We start from the raw sequence: 18832 nt of genomic DNA, 5'->3' as shown, positions 1-18832 counted from the left end.
CATTTCCTGTTTTTCTCCGTCTCGCTTGTCCCGCCTCTCGGATCATTTGATTTTTTTCCCCGAACACCTCCTCTTTCTCTGGGTGATTGGCCAATAGACAGTTCCCATGGCAACTGACACCGAACTCCCACTTTCCTGTCCAGAGGACAGTGCAAGCCCTTCTATTAGGAACTTTCAAGGAGATAAACGGGGAAATACCTTGCAACTTATCACGCATGCGCATTCTCTTCTCGCTGATTTGCGTGACCCTGCACTTTCTACCTTTCTCTCACAAGCCTCTTAGCAACGGTCACCGTGGAGACCGGGAAGACGCCTTCCTGGCCCAGCGGATTGGCTACACCGGCCTAGCTGCCGCGTACAGTGGCTGGAAAATCGCTAGAGGGTCAGACCTTGGCAGTCGCTGCTAGAGAATAGGCTATTTCATAAACCCAGGTCGGAGAGAGCTGGTAGTGACTCGAGACTCCGAAGAGATGACCAGCCTTAAGTCCAGCCAGTACCTGGGAATGAAGGTGCAGTCAGAGCTTGAACAGCCCTCTGAACTGCGGCGGGAACTGGAGAAGGATCTCAGTTCAGCGGATGGATCGGCCATGATGGGAACGGGTGTGCGGACCGATTCAGCTACACTGGGCTCTGCCTCTATGGAAGCAGAAGATGATCCTGGAGCCAACTTGTTCCCGGTGCGGGTGGGACAAAGTGGTCCGCTCACGAATTTGTATAAATGGTTTTCCCACGGGGCGTCACCCGTCATTACGTTCCCTAACGTTCGGGATGTTTCCTTTGATTCTTTGAGGAAGAGAGGTAGAGGATGTGTAGCCCAGATTGTTAATAATTTCACAGATAGTACTTAGGACCTGCTTAAGTCCAGCCGTGACCACGTTGCTCTACATAGACCTAGAGATGAGAAGGCAAATTATATTCTCAGCCCCGCTGGAGATTGACGGCGGACCAGGGACTAAGGGCCAGATACAACACAGCTCTTCCTTCCCCAATGCACTTTCTCTCCGCAGCCGCCACTGCCCCAGCCCCGGATCTGCATGTGGTGAGTGAAAAGCCTTGGGGGAAAGTTACACTTCATACTTATATTGTTCCTTTAGTGTTTCCCAACCAGGACATCCCCATTTTTTTTTTTTTTAAGAGAGAGAGAGAATTTTAATACTTATTTTTTAGTTTTCGGCGGACACAACATCTTTGTTTGTACACGGTGCTGAGGATCGAACCCGGGCCGCACGCATGCCAGGCGAGCGCGCTACCGCTTGAGCCACATCCCCATTTTTTAAAAATATTTTTTTAGTTGCAGTTCGACACAATATCTTTATTTATTTTTATGTGGTGCTGAGGATCAAACCCAGTGCCTTACATGTGCCAGGCCAGTGCTCTACAGTCCCAGCCCCAGAACATCCCCATTTTACAGATAAGGAGACTGAGGCTCATACATGCATTACTCAAGGTGTGTATAAGCCACCTTTCCAGGTCCCCTAGTTCAAAGAGACAGTGTGAGATGGGAGCCAAGAGTGAGGATGTAAAAGGAGTATCATAGCTTCCATGGAACATTGTACAAATGGGGATACTGAAGATCACAGGGGCATTTAACCAAGATCATATGGCAAGGTAGTGGAAGAACAGAGACAAGAACTCATTGAGAGGATCACAAAAGTTCATGTAGGCCATATTCCTCATTTACAGATGGAGGAAACAAGGCCCACAGAGGTAAGTTACTTGCCAAAGGTTACAAAAGTTAGTCAAAGTGCCAAGGCTCAAACTCAGATCTCCTGAGCAATCAGCCCCATCATGAATCTAATGTGTACCAATGATAAATACTGTTTCCCCTTTTCCTATGATAGGAAATTCCTGGACATCCATTCCATGCACCGGCTGGAGAAGACTGCCAACACTGAGGAGATGAGGGAGTATGGGACTGAGCAAGGAGGGGAGAGCTCTTGGGGAGGAAGACATGAGGAATAGCTGGCTCCAAACATGGTGAGTGCAGGGTGGTGAAACAAGGCTTCTATTGTCACTCACTCCTTTCCTCCTCTCCCTAAGAGTTCTGGCTGAGCTGTTGAAGATTGGCTGTCCTGAGCAGAACTTGCAGGATGCCATCACCCTGGACCTTTACTCCCATGCGCTCATCTTCTGCCGCCAGCAGGGCTTCTCACTGGAGCAGACATCAGTGGCATGTGCCCTGCTCCAAGATCTTCACAAGGCCTGTGCTGGTGAGAGAGCAGTGGCTACCAGAAGGTTTGAGCCCCAGGGAGAGGGGGAGACTGGCCTGGCACAATTGACTCTGGAAGCAGGAGTAAGGAGATTACCACCTGGAATCTTGGTTTCTTCACTGATAGCGGTACCAGTACTAGCATACAGTTATCATCTTTGAAATCCTGTTTCTTTGCCAGTAATTTAAAGACAGAGCACTAATGTTATGTGAGACTGAGAAATAATATATGCAAATACATGCACAGTGTTCAATAAATGACTTCTGCATTTCCCCCCACACCCTTTTATTTCCCATCCTTATTCTGATTTCTTCATTATATTTAATAACTGAAATTATTTATTTCTTGGATTATTGTATGTTACTTCCACTAGAATATGAGCTTCCTGATGGCAGGACCTTGTCTGTCTTATTCAGTGCCTACAACATCACATACTGAGGATTCAGTATTTGCTGAGTGAATTAAGGAAACGTACAAAGACTTAAACCTAGATCTGTCCACCTTGAAGCTTGTGTTCCTTAAGTAGGCAGTGAACTGGAGGGATGGATAGCAGGAAGGGCCTCACTGCCATACCCTGCTTTCCCTACCAGCAACACCCTTGGGCAACGTGGAGGAATGCTACCGCTACTTTACCAGTGTTCTTTTCTGCCATGGAGTCAGGGTCAGTATCTGAGGGCAGAACTATCATTGACCCCCAAGACAAGGTCTAGCCCAATTTTCTACCCTCTCTCCCACTATTACCCTCATCTTTCTCTAAAGACCTCAGTGGGCTCTCCCTGAACCTAGATAGCTTAAGGGCCTGGGCTTCTGGAGGCTGTCAGTGCTCTAACTCCCAGTCATCACCACAGCGGCCCCCATTCAGCATTGACCTCTTTAAGGAGGAACAGCTGCTGGCCCTGGCAGACTACGTGGTCAACACCTACTTCCGCCACTTCAAACTCTACAAATATGCGTTCACACCCCAGGTACTGTGATGTGGGTGGCAAGAAACTGCCCCTCATCTTCCCCTTTCTCTCAATGCAGGTGCCTTTTTCTTAGTCTTGTTCTTTCTCTTCCCAGGTACGGCTGGATTTATCTTTGACTTACATGGGGCTACAGCTACCCAAGCCCTGGCCAAAGGGTAAGATGGGTACCAAAGAGGGCCAGGGCAGGGATGGGCCAAGCCCACTGCAGAGTCTAAGGCTTCTTCTTGCTTCTGGCTTGCAGAGAAAGAAGGTGAGGAGGCAGAGGAGCAGGCACTCACCCCACAGGAGGAAGAACTGGAGATAGTAGCCCAGCCAGAGCAAGAGCCATGTGAGCACCTGGAGGGTTTAGGGTGCCTTGTGATTCTGAATGAAGATTGTAGACCACATCAGGACTTCAGACGTCTAGTTTTAGTCATGGTCCACTTTCTAGAAGATTCCTTATGCAGTCCAAGTTGAATTAGTAAGAGCAAAACTGCTAGGGTGGCAAAAGAGGTAGCTCTAGAAAGATGATTAGAAAAACAATGACAATAATAGAATGCAGAGCTTTGTCAATACTGTGTACCACCAAAGGATGTCTAGTTTAAAGACTTTTTCTGTATATTAACTCACATAGTTCTTTCTTGCTAGGTGTCATTACTATCTACTTTTTTAGTTTTTCAGTACTGGGGATTGAACCCAGAACTCAAGGCTTTGTGCATGCTAGGCAAGTGCTCTACCCTTTTAATCTTATTTTATGACAGAATCTGAGGCTGGCCTCTAACTTGCAATTCTCCTGCCTCAGCCTCCTGAGCAGCTGAGACTACAGCCATGTGCCACTGTGCCCAGCAATATCTACATTTTACACAAGGAAACTGAGGCATGGAAAGGTCAACCTGCCTAAAGCTATGTAGCTACTAATTTGTATTCAGAATTTTAATCCAGAAAAGCCCAATATAGCTACTCTGCCTAATCTGCCCAATAGTCTCTCCAAAAGGGCTGGTTGATATTTCCTAGACTGAAGTAAATAACATTGCCACCTGTATGGCGGGCACCATGGGGTTATGTTCACTCAGCCAGGGACACCTGTTATTCTCAGAATTCATCTCTCCTGACCTGCCCCTTCCTTCTGTGCAGCCCAAGTCTGTGTCCTCCGAACCTACATCAAGACCCAACTTAATAAGGAGCTGGGGCAGCTCCAGCAGCTGGTGGAAGAGCGCCTCAAGGCCAGTGAGGAGAGGCTGAGTACAAAGTTGAGTGCTCTAGAGCGGCCTCACCAGCTACCTCCAAGCAAAAACAAGAACAAGACTAAGTAATCCCCAACATTTTCCCCAATAAAAGCCTGGACCAGAGTGCCCCGTCCTGGGCCACCCTCCTGAGCACCTTCTGGGCTGAAGCCAGACAACAGACATGGGGCACATGATCTTCCTAGCATGGAGCAGATTTTATTTCAGATGCAGCACAAGCAGCACTGACAAGGCCAGGAATGGCATTCAGAATGGCTCCCCTTCCACCCCAGCTCTGATTTCAAGCCCTAAGCCAATGAGAGTAGGTGTACAGGGCTGGTCTCTACAACAGTGGCATGATCAGTGGTGCACCTTGCTAGGCAGGGGAGCCTGAGGTCAGAGCCCAGAGGGGCTGGAATGATAAAAGTCTCCTCCTTGAAAATCCTGCTTTCTGAGGCTGCCCAGGGCTAAGGTCCTAGCCCTGCACCAGTGCCGTCTCATCCTCAGTGATAGCAGTGGTGTTTCCCTCCTCTTCAGTGCCCATGAGGGGAAAAGGCCCAGGGGGCCGGTGCTGGAAGAGAGCTGCCCGGTTCTGCTGCTCGCCCTTCTTTACCCAATGCCCGTAGAGCCGGAAGGCACAGTTGTCAATGAGGCGTCGTACTGGCCGCAGTGCATAGGGATCCCTCAACAATGCACTCTTGGTCAATGGCCGTACTCGGTGTGAGCTTAAGGCCACTCGTCCAGCAGCCAGCACTGTCCACACTGCCACCTGGGGAATGAGGGCAGTGTGAATTCTAGTGGAGCATCCCTCACAGGAAAGGTCACAGGTCAGGCACAGGTGCAGACCCTGATAGTCTCAGGCTTACCCGGAACCGCTGGCGGGGTGTAAGATTCCAGGATTGGCTGCCTTCACAGCGCTCAAAGAAGGGGTGCTGCAAGGCCTGCTCAGCTGTCAGGCGCTCCTCAGGATTCACCTTTAGCAGTCTTGAGATCTAGAGGAAACCCCAGAACATGAAGGGCAGATCTTAAGGCTTCCCCATTGTCCTCTCATAGCCCCAGCTCACCAGATCTTTGACGGTGTTTGAACGGTCATCCCACTCAGGTGAACTAAATCGATATTGGCCCTCCATGATCATGCGTAACATCAGGATCTGGCGCCGATGCCAGAATGGTGGCGAGCCAGCCAGGAGTGTGAACAAGATCACCCCACAGGCCCAGCTGAGAAAGAGACCAGAATCAGGTAGGTCTAGGTAAAAGGCAATGTGAAGGACAGTACACAGGGGAAGGGAAGACCAGACACTCACAGGTCAACCTCCTTGCCATAGCCAGGATGGGTTTCATCCATGGAACATTTAAGGATCTCTGGTGCCAGATACCCTGGAGTCCCACACAACTCTGTGGAGAGACAGCAGATTGAAGGGATGCCACCAGCTCCCTCCAAGGCACTTAATACTAGATCTCTGCTGGAGCTAGCAGTGTTCCCATTCTGTTCCTGCCTGCTTCCTACTGAACCTCAGAACTAGACACTGCCTAAACAACTTAAATTTAGCCCACCAAGACTCCTGGTAACCTTGCTAAGAAAATCTGATTTGGGAACTGACTTCAAGGTCCTACCCACCCACATCATTTTCCTCCTTCAACATTCTAGCCAAGTCAACCTACCTACTCCTCAAACAACTTGTTACCACATTTTGACATAGTTTATATATATGGAAAACTAAAATTTTTTCTGTATCCTTTCTGCCCCCAAATTATAATTTTACTTCTGGCTAGTAGAACTACCATTTAACCCAAGAAGAGCAAGCAGAAGAAATATGGGATTTCTTTTTTTGTGTGTAGTTCTAAGGATTCAACCCAAGGGCACTCTACCACTGAGCTACATCTTCAGTCCCACCCTGCTTTTTGGCAATACCAAGGAAACATTTTTATTTTTTGAGACAGTATGTTGCCAAGTTACTGAGCTGCCCTCAAAATTATGATTCCCCTGCCTCAGCCTTCTGAATTGCTGATGCATGTAATCTCAGGTATGTGTCACTACAGCCAGCCAAAATATGGATTTTTTAAATTTTATACTGGGGATCAGACCCAGGGGCACTTAACCTCTGAGCCACTTCCCCAAGTGGGATTACAGGTGTGTGCCACCGTGCCTGGAAAAATATGAAATTTCTTACTTAAGTTCATCTATTTCAAAATAATAGAGTAAGACAAGTATCATGAAAGGAGTATATATAAGAAAAATGGAGTACACTGGGTACATGATGTAGCTCAGTGGTAGAGCATTTTCCTGGCATGTGTGAGGCCATGGGTTCAACCCCAAGTACTACTTAAGAAGGAAAAAACAAACCAACAAAAAACCAACAGGGGTACCTTATCTGACCTGACCTGGAAGCTTACAGTGAAATTATAATTACTCAAGCCAAGGGAGAGGGCATAATGTGAAGGGGCAAAAATGATTCCAGAAAGTGGAAAAGTGTATTTGGAAATCCAGAGGAAAATAAAGCACAGCATCTGCAAGAAGTGTAAATCCACAGATTAAGAGAATGAGGACTGCCCAAATTTAAATCCTGGCCAAATGACTTTGGGCAAATCATTTTATCTCTTACTTCCAAGGGTTCTTGGAAGACTTAAAGAAATAAGTCATGTTGAAGGCTTGGTGTGTACCTGCCTCATGGCAAGTGTCCAGGATATGTTATCTATTAATAATAATCCAGTGCAAAGCCATTGAAGGAGACATAGTAGCATATTAAAGGGTCTGAGGATTCTTGCAGATGAACTTTGCTTGAAGTTTCCATTTGCACTAGGCCTATTTCTTATTCTTACTTCTATATTAATATGTCACAACAAATATATCAAGATTGAGTAAGCCTAAGTCCCAGGGCCCTAGATGAGAAGTTGATGTAGTTGATGTGGCCAGACATGTCAGGCTTCTCACAGTACACTGTGGTGCTATTTTTTGTAGAACCTAAACATGCTGCTGAGCCCTACTAGTCCCTACTCCCTCATTCCTTTTGGGACAAGGAAACACCCCAGAAATCCCTACTCTGTGGATCCCTTGGGATAAATTGTTTCTTCCTCCTGACTTTCTTGGTGTGCCAGCTGTGTGCCCATCTACTCACTTGTCTGCCTCCATTCTCCCAGGTCAAGAAGCCCACTCTGAATTACACAGTATTTGCATCCTAGAGGATGCTTGGCAGATGCTTACTGACTTCCATTTCCTTGGTACCTGGGACTGACTACTCAGATTCAGCCAGTCAACCAACCTCAGGACTGGGTCTCCTTCCCTCCCAAGCCACTTAGGGCAAGGTCCCCTCACCTCGAAGCTTCTCGCCAGGTTCCAAGTGGCAGGAGAACCCAAAATCTGAAAGTCGGATCTGCATATTGTCATCTAGGAGAATATTCTCGGGTTTCAGGTCTCGGTGCACAATGTTGTTGGCATGGAGAAAGCTCACTGCTTCCAGCAGAGACCTCATGATGGACCTGAGGGAGGTGCAGTCTCCTCCTCTGCTTCTCCCTGCCCTGCCCACACTCCCTGTTCACCCCAGGGGCTGCAGGCTGGGCCATTACCTGGTTTCCTTTTCTGAGAGGGCCACCTTCTCTGTGAGATAGTCAAACAGCTCTCCCTTCCGCATCCTAAGGAACAGGAGGGGCATAGGAGACAGATGCACCCCACAGTAGGAAGCTGAGAAAATGAACCAGAGCTCCCATAAAATACTATGGAAGAGGGCGGGGTTATAGCTCAGTGGTAGAGTGCTTGCCTAGCATATGTGAGGCACTGGGTTCAATTTTCAGCACCACATATAAATAAATAAAAAAAGGTCCATCAACAACCAAAAAAATAAATAATTATTACGAAGGAAGCCTACAGTAATAAGATTCCTCTGCTGACAAGTCAAAATGCTAGAAAGAGATCATTCTGAGATTGATCAAGATCCCAGAGGCAGTTTGGCCCAGTGAGCTGGCTGAAATATCTGCACTACGCCAAAATGGGGCAAACGGTATCATTTTAGCAAGAACAGGTAACTTCTTGTAAAGTATTAGAGAATAATTAAAACTGAAAAAGTCCTCTTAGCCAGGCTCAATGGTGCATGCCTGTAATCCCAGTGGCTCAGGAGGCTGAGACGGGAGGATCATGAGTTTAAAGCCAGCCTCAGCAACTTAGCAAGGCCCTAAGCAACTTAACCAAGACCCTGTCTCTTTAAATAAAATACAAAAAAGGTCTGGGAATGTGGTCAGTGGTTAGGCTGCCCTGGGTTCATGGAAGGAAGGGAGGGAGGGAGGAAGAAAGAAAGAAAAGGTCCTCTTAAAAATGAATCTATTTAGAACATGGACCAAAATTTCAGCTAAGAGTGGCATGAAGACTGACTAGGACTTTATTTTGCAATTTTGAATTTTTTATCATGTCTTTAAAATTGAAGTTGTAACTCCAATTCTGTGTCAATCCTCAAAACAATGTCATTGTCCTATAAAGTTGTAGAGTGGTATAATGATTGCTCTACTTCCTTTCAGATTTCTGCAGAGTCCATTCTATAAATATATTGAAGTGAATTCAGGCAGGCCAAAAAGAGAACAAATGAGTAGAGACTGAGCAAAGCACTGGGTTAAACAACAAGTGAGTAGTTAAGTGAGGATCTGTTTTATAAATGGTTCATTCACTGTTGGAACACTCTCCTCTTAAATAGCTTTTCTCTGACCGATCAAGTTATAACCTTATTTCCCTTTATAAAGGGGAACTGGGATAGGGACCCCTTGGGTCACAAGAATTCTGTTTTTGGTCATTATCATCCTTAAAGAACTTGCCTTAATCATGGCACACAGGGAGAGGACCAGAGCCATGGGCCAGCCGCAGCTTGTGGTCAGAGCCCTAGCTGGAGTAGAGGAAGATGTAAGCAGGGTAGTCTCCAGCCCACTAAGCTGAAAGAATGGGGACACACATGGCGGTGGGAATGAGGCTTCTCAGATGGGGCAGGGAGATACTCACAGGTCAAACACCAGGAACATGAAGCTAGAAGACTCGTAGGAATCGATGAGAGTGACTGGAAAAAGAGGCAGAAAAGCAGAGAAACAAGAGATGGAAAGAAGCAGATACACATTATAGGATCTTTTCCACCCTGAGGTGGCAGTGGGCTATTACTGGGAAGGAAGGAGAACCAAAGGAGGGAGAAGGGACCCAAAGGCTGGCCACTCTCTGAGGTAGAATAGAGCCAGGAAGAAAGGAGGAGAGGCCTGGAGGCAATGTTGGGGAAATGGGCTGTGTGGGCAGGGGTTGTTAGCTAACAGGAACAGGGAATGCAGCCTCACTGATGTGGGGGTGGCCGGCGACCTGGCGAAGGATATGCGTCTCTCGCCGAGTGGCTTCCCGCACCTCCTCTAGCTGCTCAGGACTCAACCGCTCAGCTGTAACCTCCATGATCTTCACCGCAAACTCATCACCAGTGGCTCGATGAACACAACGGCGGACCACAGAGCTCACTCCTCTGCCAGACAACAGTGCAAGTTAAGGCCTTCTGTCTTCTCATTTTCACCCAGAATGGACTGATGATGCTAATGGAGAATGCTAATAATCATCCTATCACTTAGGCCAGATTCTGAAGATCCATCTGGACAATGGGGCAACCACCAAAGGAAATCACCCTGGCTTACAGTAGCTTTGCAGTGGCCTTAGCAACATGGGTTTCCAGCAAGGTGCAACACAAAACTCATGGGAAGGTAGGCAGGGGACCCTGGTTGAATCCAGGCTCTTCCTACCCTGCAAGGGTAAGCCTAGGCAAGTCCTTTCCACATCTGAGCCCCAGAACCTGTCCCTTATAGGAAATGGGAAGAAATAAGTGAAGTCTCCTTCCATATTTCACTCAAACATCTCTCATTTCCCAATCCAAATCCCAAAGATCCCCTACAACACCTCAAGGGTAGGAGGTACCAAATAAATATGGAATCATAGCCCGGAAGACCAAAGCTGAAAATTAGATCTTAGTTCAGACCCCAAATTTGCCACCAACTAACCTCCAAGTCACTCATTGACATAAGGCTCTGGGCTTTAACTTTTATAACTCTGAAATGTGGCCAACAGTATCCTGAAGGGATATTGAAAGGAATTAATGAAGTAGAGAGGGCTTTCCTAAGAAAAAATCCTAGACAAGGATTTCCTGTTAATCGCTATTCCCACCTTCAATCTCAGGTAATCATTAATCTATCTCCACAGATTACCTTTTTAAAAAATTCATATAAATAAGACCATGTGGCAGTGATCTTTTGTATCTGCAAGTGATTTCCTTCATTAACTCTTTTTTGAGGTTCATTCACATTGTAGTATATATTAGTGTTTTGTTCATTGGTTTATATTTTTAAAAAATAAAAATAAACCTCCCCCAGCCTTATCCCCTCATGCAGCAAGAGTATATATCTTAAGGGACAAGAACTCTCTGGCTGCCATAAAACCCATCATTTCCTCCTGTCTTACTCTTGGCCACTTTGAATTTAATTTCCTAAGCAACCACTAAGGGCATCTGAGTCTGAGGCCCATGATCTAATTATTAATTTTTTGTTGTTGTTGTTGTGGTACTGGAGTTTAAACCCAAAGCCTTATCCATGCTAGGTAAGAACTTTATTACTGAGCTAATTATCCCTAGCCCTCAGTCTAATTATTATTCACCTTTTTTTTTGGTACTGGGGATTGAACTCAGGGGTACTCAACCACTAAGCCACATTCCCAGCCCTATTTTGTATTTTATTTAGAGACAGGATCTCAGTGAGTTGCTTAGTGCCTCGCAGTTGCTGAGCTAGCTTTGAATTCACGATTCTCCTGTCTTAGTCTCCCAAACTGCTGGGATTACAGGAATGTGACACTGTGCCTGGCTTACCTTTTATATTTATAGTAATAGAAATTAAACCCAGGGCCTCAAGCATGCTAAGAAAGTACTCTACCACTGAGCTACACCTCTAGCCCCTATTTATTACTTACCATATAATTAACCTCTTTAGAAAATGTGAAAGCCAGAGACCTCCACCACCTACATAAATTTTTACAATTTCAAGGGGTTCGAGAACCCCAAAAGCCATGGAACTAAGAATCCCTGCTTTAAGGCCTAAATTAAATGCTACCTCATGGATTGTGTTTATTTTCCAACAAGAAGGGACTACTCCCTCCTCTGGCATCCCACAGCCTTCTACCTATAAAAGCATTCACTCTTCAGTAATTAAGCCTTCTTACTGTGCATCATGACCATCTAAGCTGAACACACATGTCTTCGAACTCCAAATACAAATTCTTTCTGCTGATACTATCCAGAGCCTTATTCTGTCATTCCTTAAATGCCAGACTTGGGTGGCTTATAGCTCAGAAGTATAGCACTTACTTAATAGTCAGAAGACCCCAAGTTTGTCTGATAAATAAATAAATAAATAAATATCAGGCTTGCCAACCATGGCCCTATTCTCAGCCTAGGTACATTCTCCCTTAGTAATTCTCTGTATCTCCACAACTTTAAACCTCCTTACCCAGATATCTCCATTATGTGTCAGGCCAAACATCTCTCCTGTGGAAACTGGAGCTATTTCATAGACATCATGACCACTGAACACTTCATCTTCCCCTGAAACTAGCTCTTCTCTCTCTCTCCCTGATCTCAGTTAATGGTGTTACCATTCAGACTCCCAAACTGGAACTGGTGCTATGCTTGGCTTCTCCTTCTCCATCTAAATCTACAATTAACTACTCTAGACCATATGCCACAGCTCTCAGATATGAATTTGAGATACTTCTAGTTCTAGTAATCCACCCTTATTTTTCTCACCTGGAAAACTACATCAGTCCCCTCACCCATCTCCCTGCTACCAGTCTCAGCCCACACAATCCATCTTTTACATTGCTTCTAGAATTAGACTTCTAAAACATACCCAGATTAATTTTTCTACCAGATTCTAAGTACTCCCTTATTCCTGAGCTGGACCCTAAAAATAACGGTTTCCCCTCCTTTTTGTGACACCTATATCTTTGAATCTTATGGTTAATTATATAATAAATAGGGGCTAGAGGTGTAGCTCAGTGGTAGAGCACTTTCTTAGCATGCTTGAGGCCCTGGGTTTAATTTCTATTACCAAAAAAAAAAAAAAATCAAACCCAATTCTTTCACTGGTCATTCAAGGGCTTCACTAAAAAGTTCCTTTTTTGGGGGGAGGGGGGCGGGGTTGTCGCTCAGTGGTAGCACGCTTGCCTAGCATGTGTGAGGCACTAGGTTCGATCCCCAGCACCACATACAAATAACAAATAAAATAAAGGTATTGTGTCCATATACAACTAAAAAGATACATTTTTTAAAAAGTTCCTTTTCAGCTTCACCGCTGGCTATAATCCTGCTATTTAATCTTTCTGTGACTTATGACTTGTCATCAATTTCCAGAATGTGTCAAAGCTTCTATCATTTATCCATGAAGAAACAAGGACTCAGGAAAATAATTTAGTGAGAATGTGCAACTAATTAATTATGTAGGACAAGAGGGAAATGGAGAAGAGAGAGAGGTGAAAAACAAGGGATGATACTACCATAATCTTGAGAGAAGACACAAGGTCCCTTCCCTCTGATCTGACTACTACAAAACTGGTCTTTCTGCTCCCCTTGGCAGGCAAGTTATTTTGGTTCTTACCTATGGGCTCTTCTTCATCTTGGTGCATCCTACCTTACCTAGCCCACAAATGCTGTAGCACCTCAAGAGTTGGAGCTGAGCTCTATTCCCAATACTTTCTCATCCAGTTCTAGGGGCCTAACATCTACTCTGTGTAAATCACTTCCACTACCTTGTCTCAAACCTTGACTTTTCTCCAGAATTCCTGATTCTAAGTTCCTTATTCACATACCATATGATCGCTTAATGATACCTAGCCAAATTAATACCTGCTTTCCTGGCCTCAGGAGCACTTGACACAGTAGACTCTGCCAATCATCTAGAAGGATATTCTTATGATTTTGATATCATTGTTTTTCTAGTTCAGATGGCGTCTCCTCAGTCACCCTTCCTGGCTCTTCCTTCTCTAACTGAGCCCTAAATGGTGACATGCTTTAGGGCCTGAGCCTAGGTTCCTTTTCCTTCTCTATTTTTCTGTCCCCTTCACCACTATCTAATTGCTGATGCCTCCAAAAATTACAGCTCCCATTCAACTCTCTTTTTTGATTCCTGAATACATATACCCACTTGACAGTGCCTTGGCACTTACTGTCCCCTCTGCTGGGAATATAGCCTGCCTCAGCTCATGACCCACTCATTTTCAGCCTTCAGATCTCAGTTCAAAACTCACTTCCTTGGGGCAGGGGATGTAGCTCAGTGGTAGAGCACTTGCTACCACACACATCACCCTGGATTTGATCCTCAGCATCATAAACCTCCTCACTTCCTCAGAGGTCTCCCAGGCTTCCCAATCTGCAGTGGCATCATTAATTATTCACATATTATTGTCCTATTTATTCTCCCCCTAGCACTTAACCTTTTTTTTTTTTTTAAGATTTTTTTAGTTGTAGATGGACACAATATCTTATATTTATTTTTATGTGGTGCAGAGGATTGAAGCCAGTGCCTCACACGGTGAAAGGCAGGTGCTCTACCACTGAGCTACAGCCCCAGCTCCTAATCTTTATGTTTTTACATTTACTATCTATCTCTACTGTTAAGCTGTAAACTCCAAAAGGCAGAAATCTTATGGATTTCTGTCACCCTTCACTGAGTATCCCCAGTGCCTAATATACTTAGTACATTTAGGAAACCTTTGATGAATATCTGCCACTGCCTATACAGGTAAGCTCTTCCTTCTATGCTGGACACCTATGCATACTTCAAGACCCAGTCCAAAGATCACTCCTTCCGGGATGCTGTGGTTTTCTGGTTTTCCCTACAGCACTTCATGCAGACCTCTACCTATCTAATTAGATACCTTTTGAAGGTCCACGTTTTTTTTCACTTGTAGATCCTCCACGTCATAGACATCTTTTCTACCCTCGGTGTGTTTAGCTTTATGTCTGTCACACTGTACATGCTTCAACTGATTGTTTAATATATGAATGAATTAGTGAGAAAATGGGGGTTAACCTAGAATATGAATCTAATCTAATCACCAAATGTTCTCCAACGACCTCTCCCATCTACCCAGTCCTCAGATGAAAACATACATACTGGCTAGGACCCGACCTCTCTGGGCCTCCATTTTCCCGGTTGCGGCCTCACCTGCCAATGACGTCCTTAGGGTCGTACTTCTGGTAAAACTCCTTGGCCGCAGCCCAGTCCGGCAGTTCATCCTCCGGCCCCACGTCCAGAGTCATTCTGAGGGAGGTGGGGGCCTGGGCAGAGGAAACGGAGGGCAGTGAGGGAAGGGAAGCCCACAGGCTCTGAGACGACGCACATCGCGGCTCGCGGAGGCGCAGCCCCTGCGGCTGGGGCGCCAGGGTCCTGGGGGATGGGGGCGGGGGTAGGGTAAGGATCGGGACTGGGGAAAACGTACAGAAGGACCTAGGGGGCGGGAGGGGTGGCAGGGCAGGGAGGGGGACGGGGGACGGGGGACGGGGGAGGGGAAGGGAAAAGGTGGTCAGGAAAAAGGGAAAGCGGCACAAGGGCTGGCGGCTGTTGCCGCGCAGGCGCACTTGGCGGACGCTAGGAGGGGGCGCAGGGTCTCGCGCAGACTCACCCGCTGGGGAGGGCAGTCAGGTGTGGGTCCACGCGAGGCCGCTCTGCGAAAGGGTTCGCTTTTAGTCCCTGGTTTTGTCCCTGGCGTAGCCGGCGACGACCTAGGGCTCCGCCCCTATCCTGCAGCCAATGATTAGCGCCTTCCGAAGACTGAGATTCAGAAACCCTTCTGATTGGAAACTGGTAGTCTAATAGGAAGCCGAGAGTCCCGGGACTGGAACCGGCGTTGGAGCTCGAAGTTAACCAAGACCGCGACCATAGGGCCGCGGTTTTAGACAGCCAATGAGCGCACGGCGTTTGCTGCAGAGGGTGGAGCTTGTAGTCAAGCCGTATTGAAGGCCTGGAATGGAACCCGGAAGCTTCTAGGCGGCCAAGCTGTAGGGCTTGGCTGCGTAAGGTTCCTGGGCTTGGTAGGGCTCCCTCATTCTTTTCCCAGCATCCCTGTCTGAATTCGGGTCATATTTTATCTTAGCAGCCTAGTTTAAAGCGCCTGCTCTGTGGGGCGGGCTCCAGCCTTTGAAACGCTTGAACGCAGGCAGTTTGGATACTTGCTCAGCCATTGACGTGGACTTAGGCAGCCATAAGAGATCTCCTTGTCCTGTGGCTGCTGACTCCTCTTGAGTATCTCCCAAGCCTTAATGTTTACCACCTGGGATTGTACACTTTCCCAATCTTCCACCGCCTTCCAAAAGCTGTAGGGATTTATCAAGCTCTGCTCTAAGCCCGTCAGGTTGTGGCGATTTCTGCCATGAGTGATGAATTCAAAGTCAGTTTAACCTGGCATTCACTTATTCAACAAATATGTGTCAAATGTCTGAGGCCTAGGTTCCACACTAGCAGCAAAGAAAAAAAGTCAACCACCCTTGTGGAGGTTATGTCCTAGCAAAAGAATAAAAGAATGAATGAATCTCATTAATAATGTAGATTGGAAGCCAAAGTTTGTTCTTTGGGAATATGGAATCGGTAATGGGAAAAGGAGAGGAAAAAATGAATAAAATTGGAGCAATGAAGCTAGGGTAGAGCACTCGCCTAGCATGTGCAAGGCTCTGGGTTCAATCCTCTATCACATAAAAATAAATAAGGAATTGTGTCTAATTACAACTAAAAAATATTAAAAGAGGAATGATTAAAAATAGGTTTAAAATAAGTAAAATTTAATGTTTCTAGTTCTGGCCTCTGAACAGGCCATAGGCAATAACCCAGAAGAATGAGCTCACCAGGTGTCTAGATACTGATTTCTAAATAACAGTCCCAAGGGAGAAATGCTCACTACCCAGGTGGCAGCAGTGAAAGTATAATCATCTGAAACAATTTCTGTAAGTAGCTAAAGAATAATGTGGTCTTGCTGGGTGTGGTGGGGCTACAATCCTAGCAGCTCAGGAGGTTGAGGCAGAAAGATTGCAAGTTCAAAGCCAGCCTCAACAATTTATCCAGGACCTAAGCAATTCAGTGAGACACCATCTCAAAATAAAAAATAAGAAGGGCTGAGGATGTGGCTCAGTGGTTAAGCATCCTTGGGTTCAATCTCTAGTGCCAAAAAAAGAAAGAAAGATGTGGTCTTATCAAAAGGAATAAGGACCATGTTTAAGAGGTTTCCACTGGTCAAAACCAGGGAAAATACTCTGGAAGCTGAAACAGTAGGATTTCAAGTTAAGAGGCCAACCTCAGCAACTCTATGAGGCTGTTTCAGAATAAGGAGATGAGGCTGGGGATATAGCTCAGTTGGTAGAGTGCTTGCTTGGCATGCACAAGGCCTTGGGTTCAATCCCCAACACCACACACACACACTCCTCTTCCTCATCATCATCATCATAAAAAATAAAAAGGGCTGGGGATGTAGCTTAGGGGTAGACTGTGTGCCTAACATGTGAGAGAACTTGGGCTCAATCTCCAGGACTGTGCAAAAAAAAAAAAAAAAAAAAAAAACCCACAAAACAAACACAATCTGTTAATAAATAAATATAAATGCTAGGCAAGCACTCTACCATTAAGCTATATTTGCAGCCCCAGATTTTGTTTATAGTCAAATACCAAGTAACTTAGAAAGAATGATATAAAGTTAGAACAGCAACATTTTGCAGGTTTCATAACATGATTTGGCCAAAATTAGTAGGCATTAAAATCATGGTGAAAATTCACTGCAGAAAGGATATTTACATAGGAACAGGATTTTTTTTTTTTTTTTTAACAAAGAAACAAAAGAATCTTTACCTTGAAAAATCTAACACTAACCAAGTTGTTAATGCTAACACCAATAATAGGACAAACCAACAGGATAGGTCTTCTGATGTGAAGACAAAAATAAGGATGAAGAGCTATCCAAGACTGAAGGAAACTAAAAGGGACAACAGTGAATGTTCTCAACTGGATCCTAAAACATGAAATGCATTACTATTCAGGACGTTGCTGAGAAAAATTGGCAAGTTTTAGCATGGACTACATATTTTCTATTGTAATTAGAACTGTATACAAGTTAGCGTCTCTGAATTTTATAATTGTACTGTAGTTTATATAACAAATGCAATTGTTCTTAGGAGATCATAAAAGGTCTTCAAATTACCCTCAGATGGCACACACCTATAATCCCAGCAATTTGGGAGGCTGAGGCAGGAAGATTGCAAGTTGGAAGCCAGACTTGACAACTGGGGGACTGGAGGTATAGCTTTAGTAGAAACGTCCCTGTATTTAATTCCCATTACCAAAAACCAACAAAAACTACCCTCAAATTGTTCATCAATAAAGCAAATGTGAAATATTAAAATTATTAGCCTAGGTAAAGGATATACATGAATTTATTGTTTTTGTCTTTTATTGTTTTGAAATGTTTTCCAAAAATGTTTTAAAAAACAGCAAGACATCATTTAATTACATTGGGAGAATGGAATAGGCTCTTTTAATAAACTGAAGCTGCTGATTAATCAAACATTAGTTCAAAAAAGATTTCTATAAATATCTTCCTAAAATTTATTACTCTGGACTGTAAGGTGCAGCTCAATGGTAGAGCACTTGCCTACCATGCACAAGGCCCTGGATTCAGTCCCCAGCACCACAGAAAAAGAAACAAAAATATAATGTGTTATTCTTCTTTCTCAATTTAGAAATCAATGAAGTGAGTTCAATAAAATTTAAAGCAGCACCTCATACTAATTAAATCAGCTCAGGCAAGGCATTAAGTACTTTTTAAGACTTCACAGGTGGTTCCATTGTGAAGTCAAGGGTGAGAATCACTGCCACCCATTATTGTCTTTTTTTTTTTTGTGTGTGTGTGGGGGGGTGTGGGTGTACCAGGAATTGAACCCAAGGACCCTAAACCACTGAGCTACATCCCCAACCTTTTTTATTTTTTGAGACCGGGCCTCAATTGCTGAGGCTGGCTTTGAACTTATGATCCTACTGCCTCATCCTCCCCAGCTGCTGGGATTACAGGTGTGCATTAGCACACCCAACCCACTGTTATAAACTAACTTCTGGGGCCACCAAGAATTCTCTTCACTTTTCCTTCTCAGAGCACTTCCTTCCTCTGTAATCCTCTCTTCAGTGTGCACATTTCTAATTCCTTTAAGTGCTCTTCTGGTCTCTGAATTATGGTGAGGTAATCCCAAAATCCCATTCTCAAGGCACGAATACTCCAAGAAGCATGTACAAGAACATCCATAGCAGCATGATTTATAACATCCCCAAACTGGAAACATTCCAAAAGTCCCATAGAAAATGAACTGATTATGATAGTCATTACAAGGAATACTATACAACAACAAAAAAACTCTATACTGAATATTGATGAATCTCA

At 45.0% G+C, this 18832-nt stretch overlaps 2 protein-coding genes across 5 annotated transcripts; one reads left to right on the top strand and one right to left on the bottom strand.

Annotated features, from left to right (window-relative positions):
- The first annotated feature begins 41 nt into the window (after window positions 1-41).
- Cfap119 (cilia and flagella associated protein 119) lies at window positions 42-4503 on the top strand. Its single transcript, XM_076840997.2, has 9 exons — window positions 42-677; window positions 1008-1039; window positions 1842-1907; window positions 2041-2210; window positions 2801-2871; window positions 3059-3175; window positions 3270-3330; window positions 3417-3503; window positions 4289-4503. Exons 1-9 carry the CDS (start codon window positions 471-473, stop codon window positions 4465-4467), a joined length of 990 nt encoding a protein of 329 aa, XP_076697112.2. The 5' UTR covers window positions 42-470; the 3' UTR covers window positions 4468-4503.
- On the bottom strand, window positions 3660-15182 carry Phkg2 (phosphorylase kinase catalytic subunit gamma 2). Of its 4 annotated transcripts, XM_076840994.2 has the most exons (10): window positions 15044-15182; window positions 14587-14699; window positions 9676-9851; window positions 9356-9410; window positions 7942-8007; window positions 7691-7854; window positions 5682-5772; window positions 5442-5595; window positions 5244-5369; window positions 3660-5146 (listed from the first exon to the last, which is right to left on the bottom strand). In XM_076840994.2, the coding sequence occupies exons 2-10, from the start codon at window positions 14679-14681 to the stop codon at window positions 4853-4855; spliced, it is 1221 nt and encodes a 406-aa protein (XP_076697109.1). In that variant the 5' UTR covers window positions 14682-14699; window positions 15044-15182; the 3' UTR covers window positions 3660-4852. The 4 variants fall into 4 exon arrangements, with proteins under 4 accessions (XP_076697109.1, XP_076962265.1, XP_076697110.1 ...); XM_077106150.1 differs by lacking the exons at window positions 7691-7854; window positions 9356-9410; XM_076840995.2 differs by lacking the exons at window positions 9356-9410; window positions 14587-14699; window positions 15044-15182 and having other exon boundaries at window positions 9740-9827.
- Between the last annotated feature and the right edge of the window lie 3650 nt (window positions 15183-18832).

Source organism: Callospermophilus lateralis, chromosome 19 (assembly GCF_048772815.1).
Source record: "Callospermophilus lateralis isolate mCalLat2 chromosome 19, mCalLat2.hap1, whole genome shotgun sequence".
Lineage (NCBI taxonomy): Eukaryota > Metazoa > Chordata > Mammalia > Rodentia > Sciuridae > Callospermophilus > Callospermophilus lateralis.
The sequence above is the reverse complement of the archived record's forward strand: the minus strand, read 5'-3'. Positions and strand labels throughout refer to the sequence as shown.

Excerpts from the sequence above, each read along its gene's own strand:
- Cfap119 (XM_076840997.2), top strand. The coding sequence starts at position 471 with ATGACCAGCCTTAAGTCCAGCCAGTACCTGGGAATGAAGGTGCAGTCA. Across the intron at positions 678-1,007 it reads CTGGAGCCAACTTGTTCCCG|CCGCCACTGCCCCAGCCCCG; the intron begins GTGCGGGTGGGA and ends TTCTCTCCGCAG. Across the intron at positions 3,331-3,416 it reads ACCCAAGCCCTGGCCAAAGG|AGAAAGAAGGTGAGGAGGCA; the intron begins GTAAGATGGGTA and ends TCTGGCTTGCAG.
- Phkg2 (XM_076840994.2), bottom strand. The coding sequence starts at position 14,681 with ATGACTCTGGACGTGGGGCCGGAGGATGAACTGCCGGACTGGGCTGCG. Across the intron at positions 7,855-7,941 it reads CTCTCAGAAAAGGAAACCAG|GTCCATCATGAGGTCTCTGC; the intron begins GTAATGGCCCAG and ends CACCTCCCTCAG. Across the intron at positions 5,147-5,243 it reads CACCCCGCCAGCGGTTCCGG|GTGGCAGTGTGGACAGTGCT; the intron begins GTAAGCCTGAGA and ends CTCATTCCCCAG.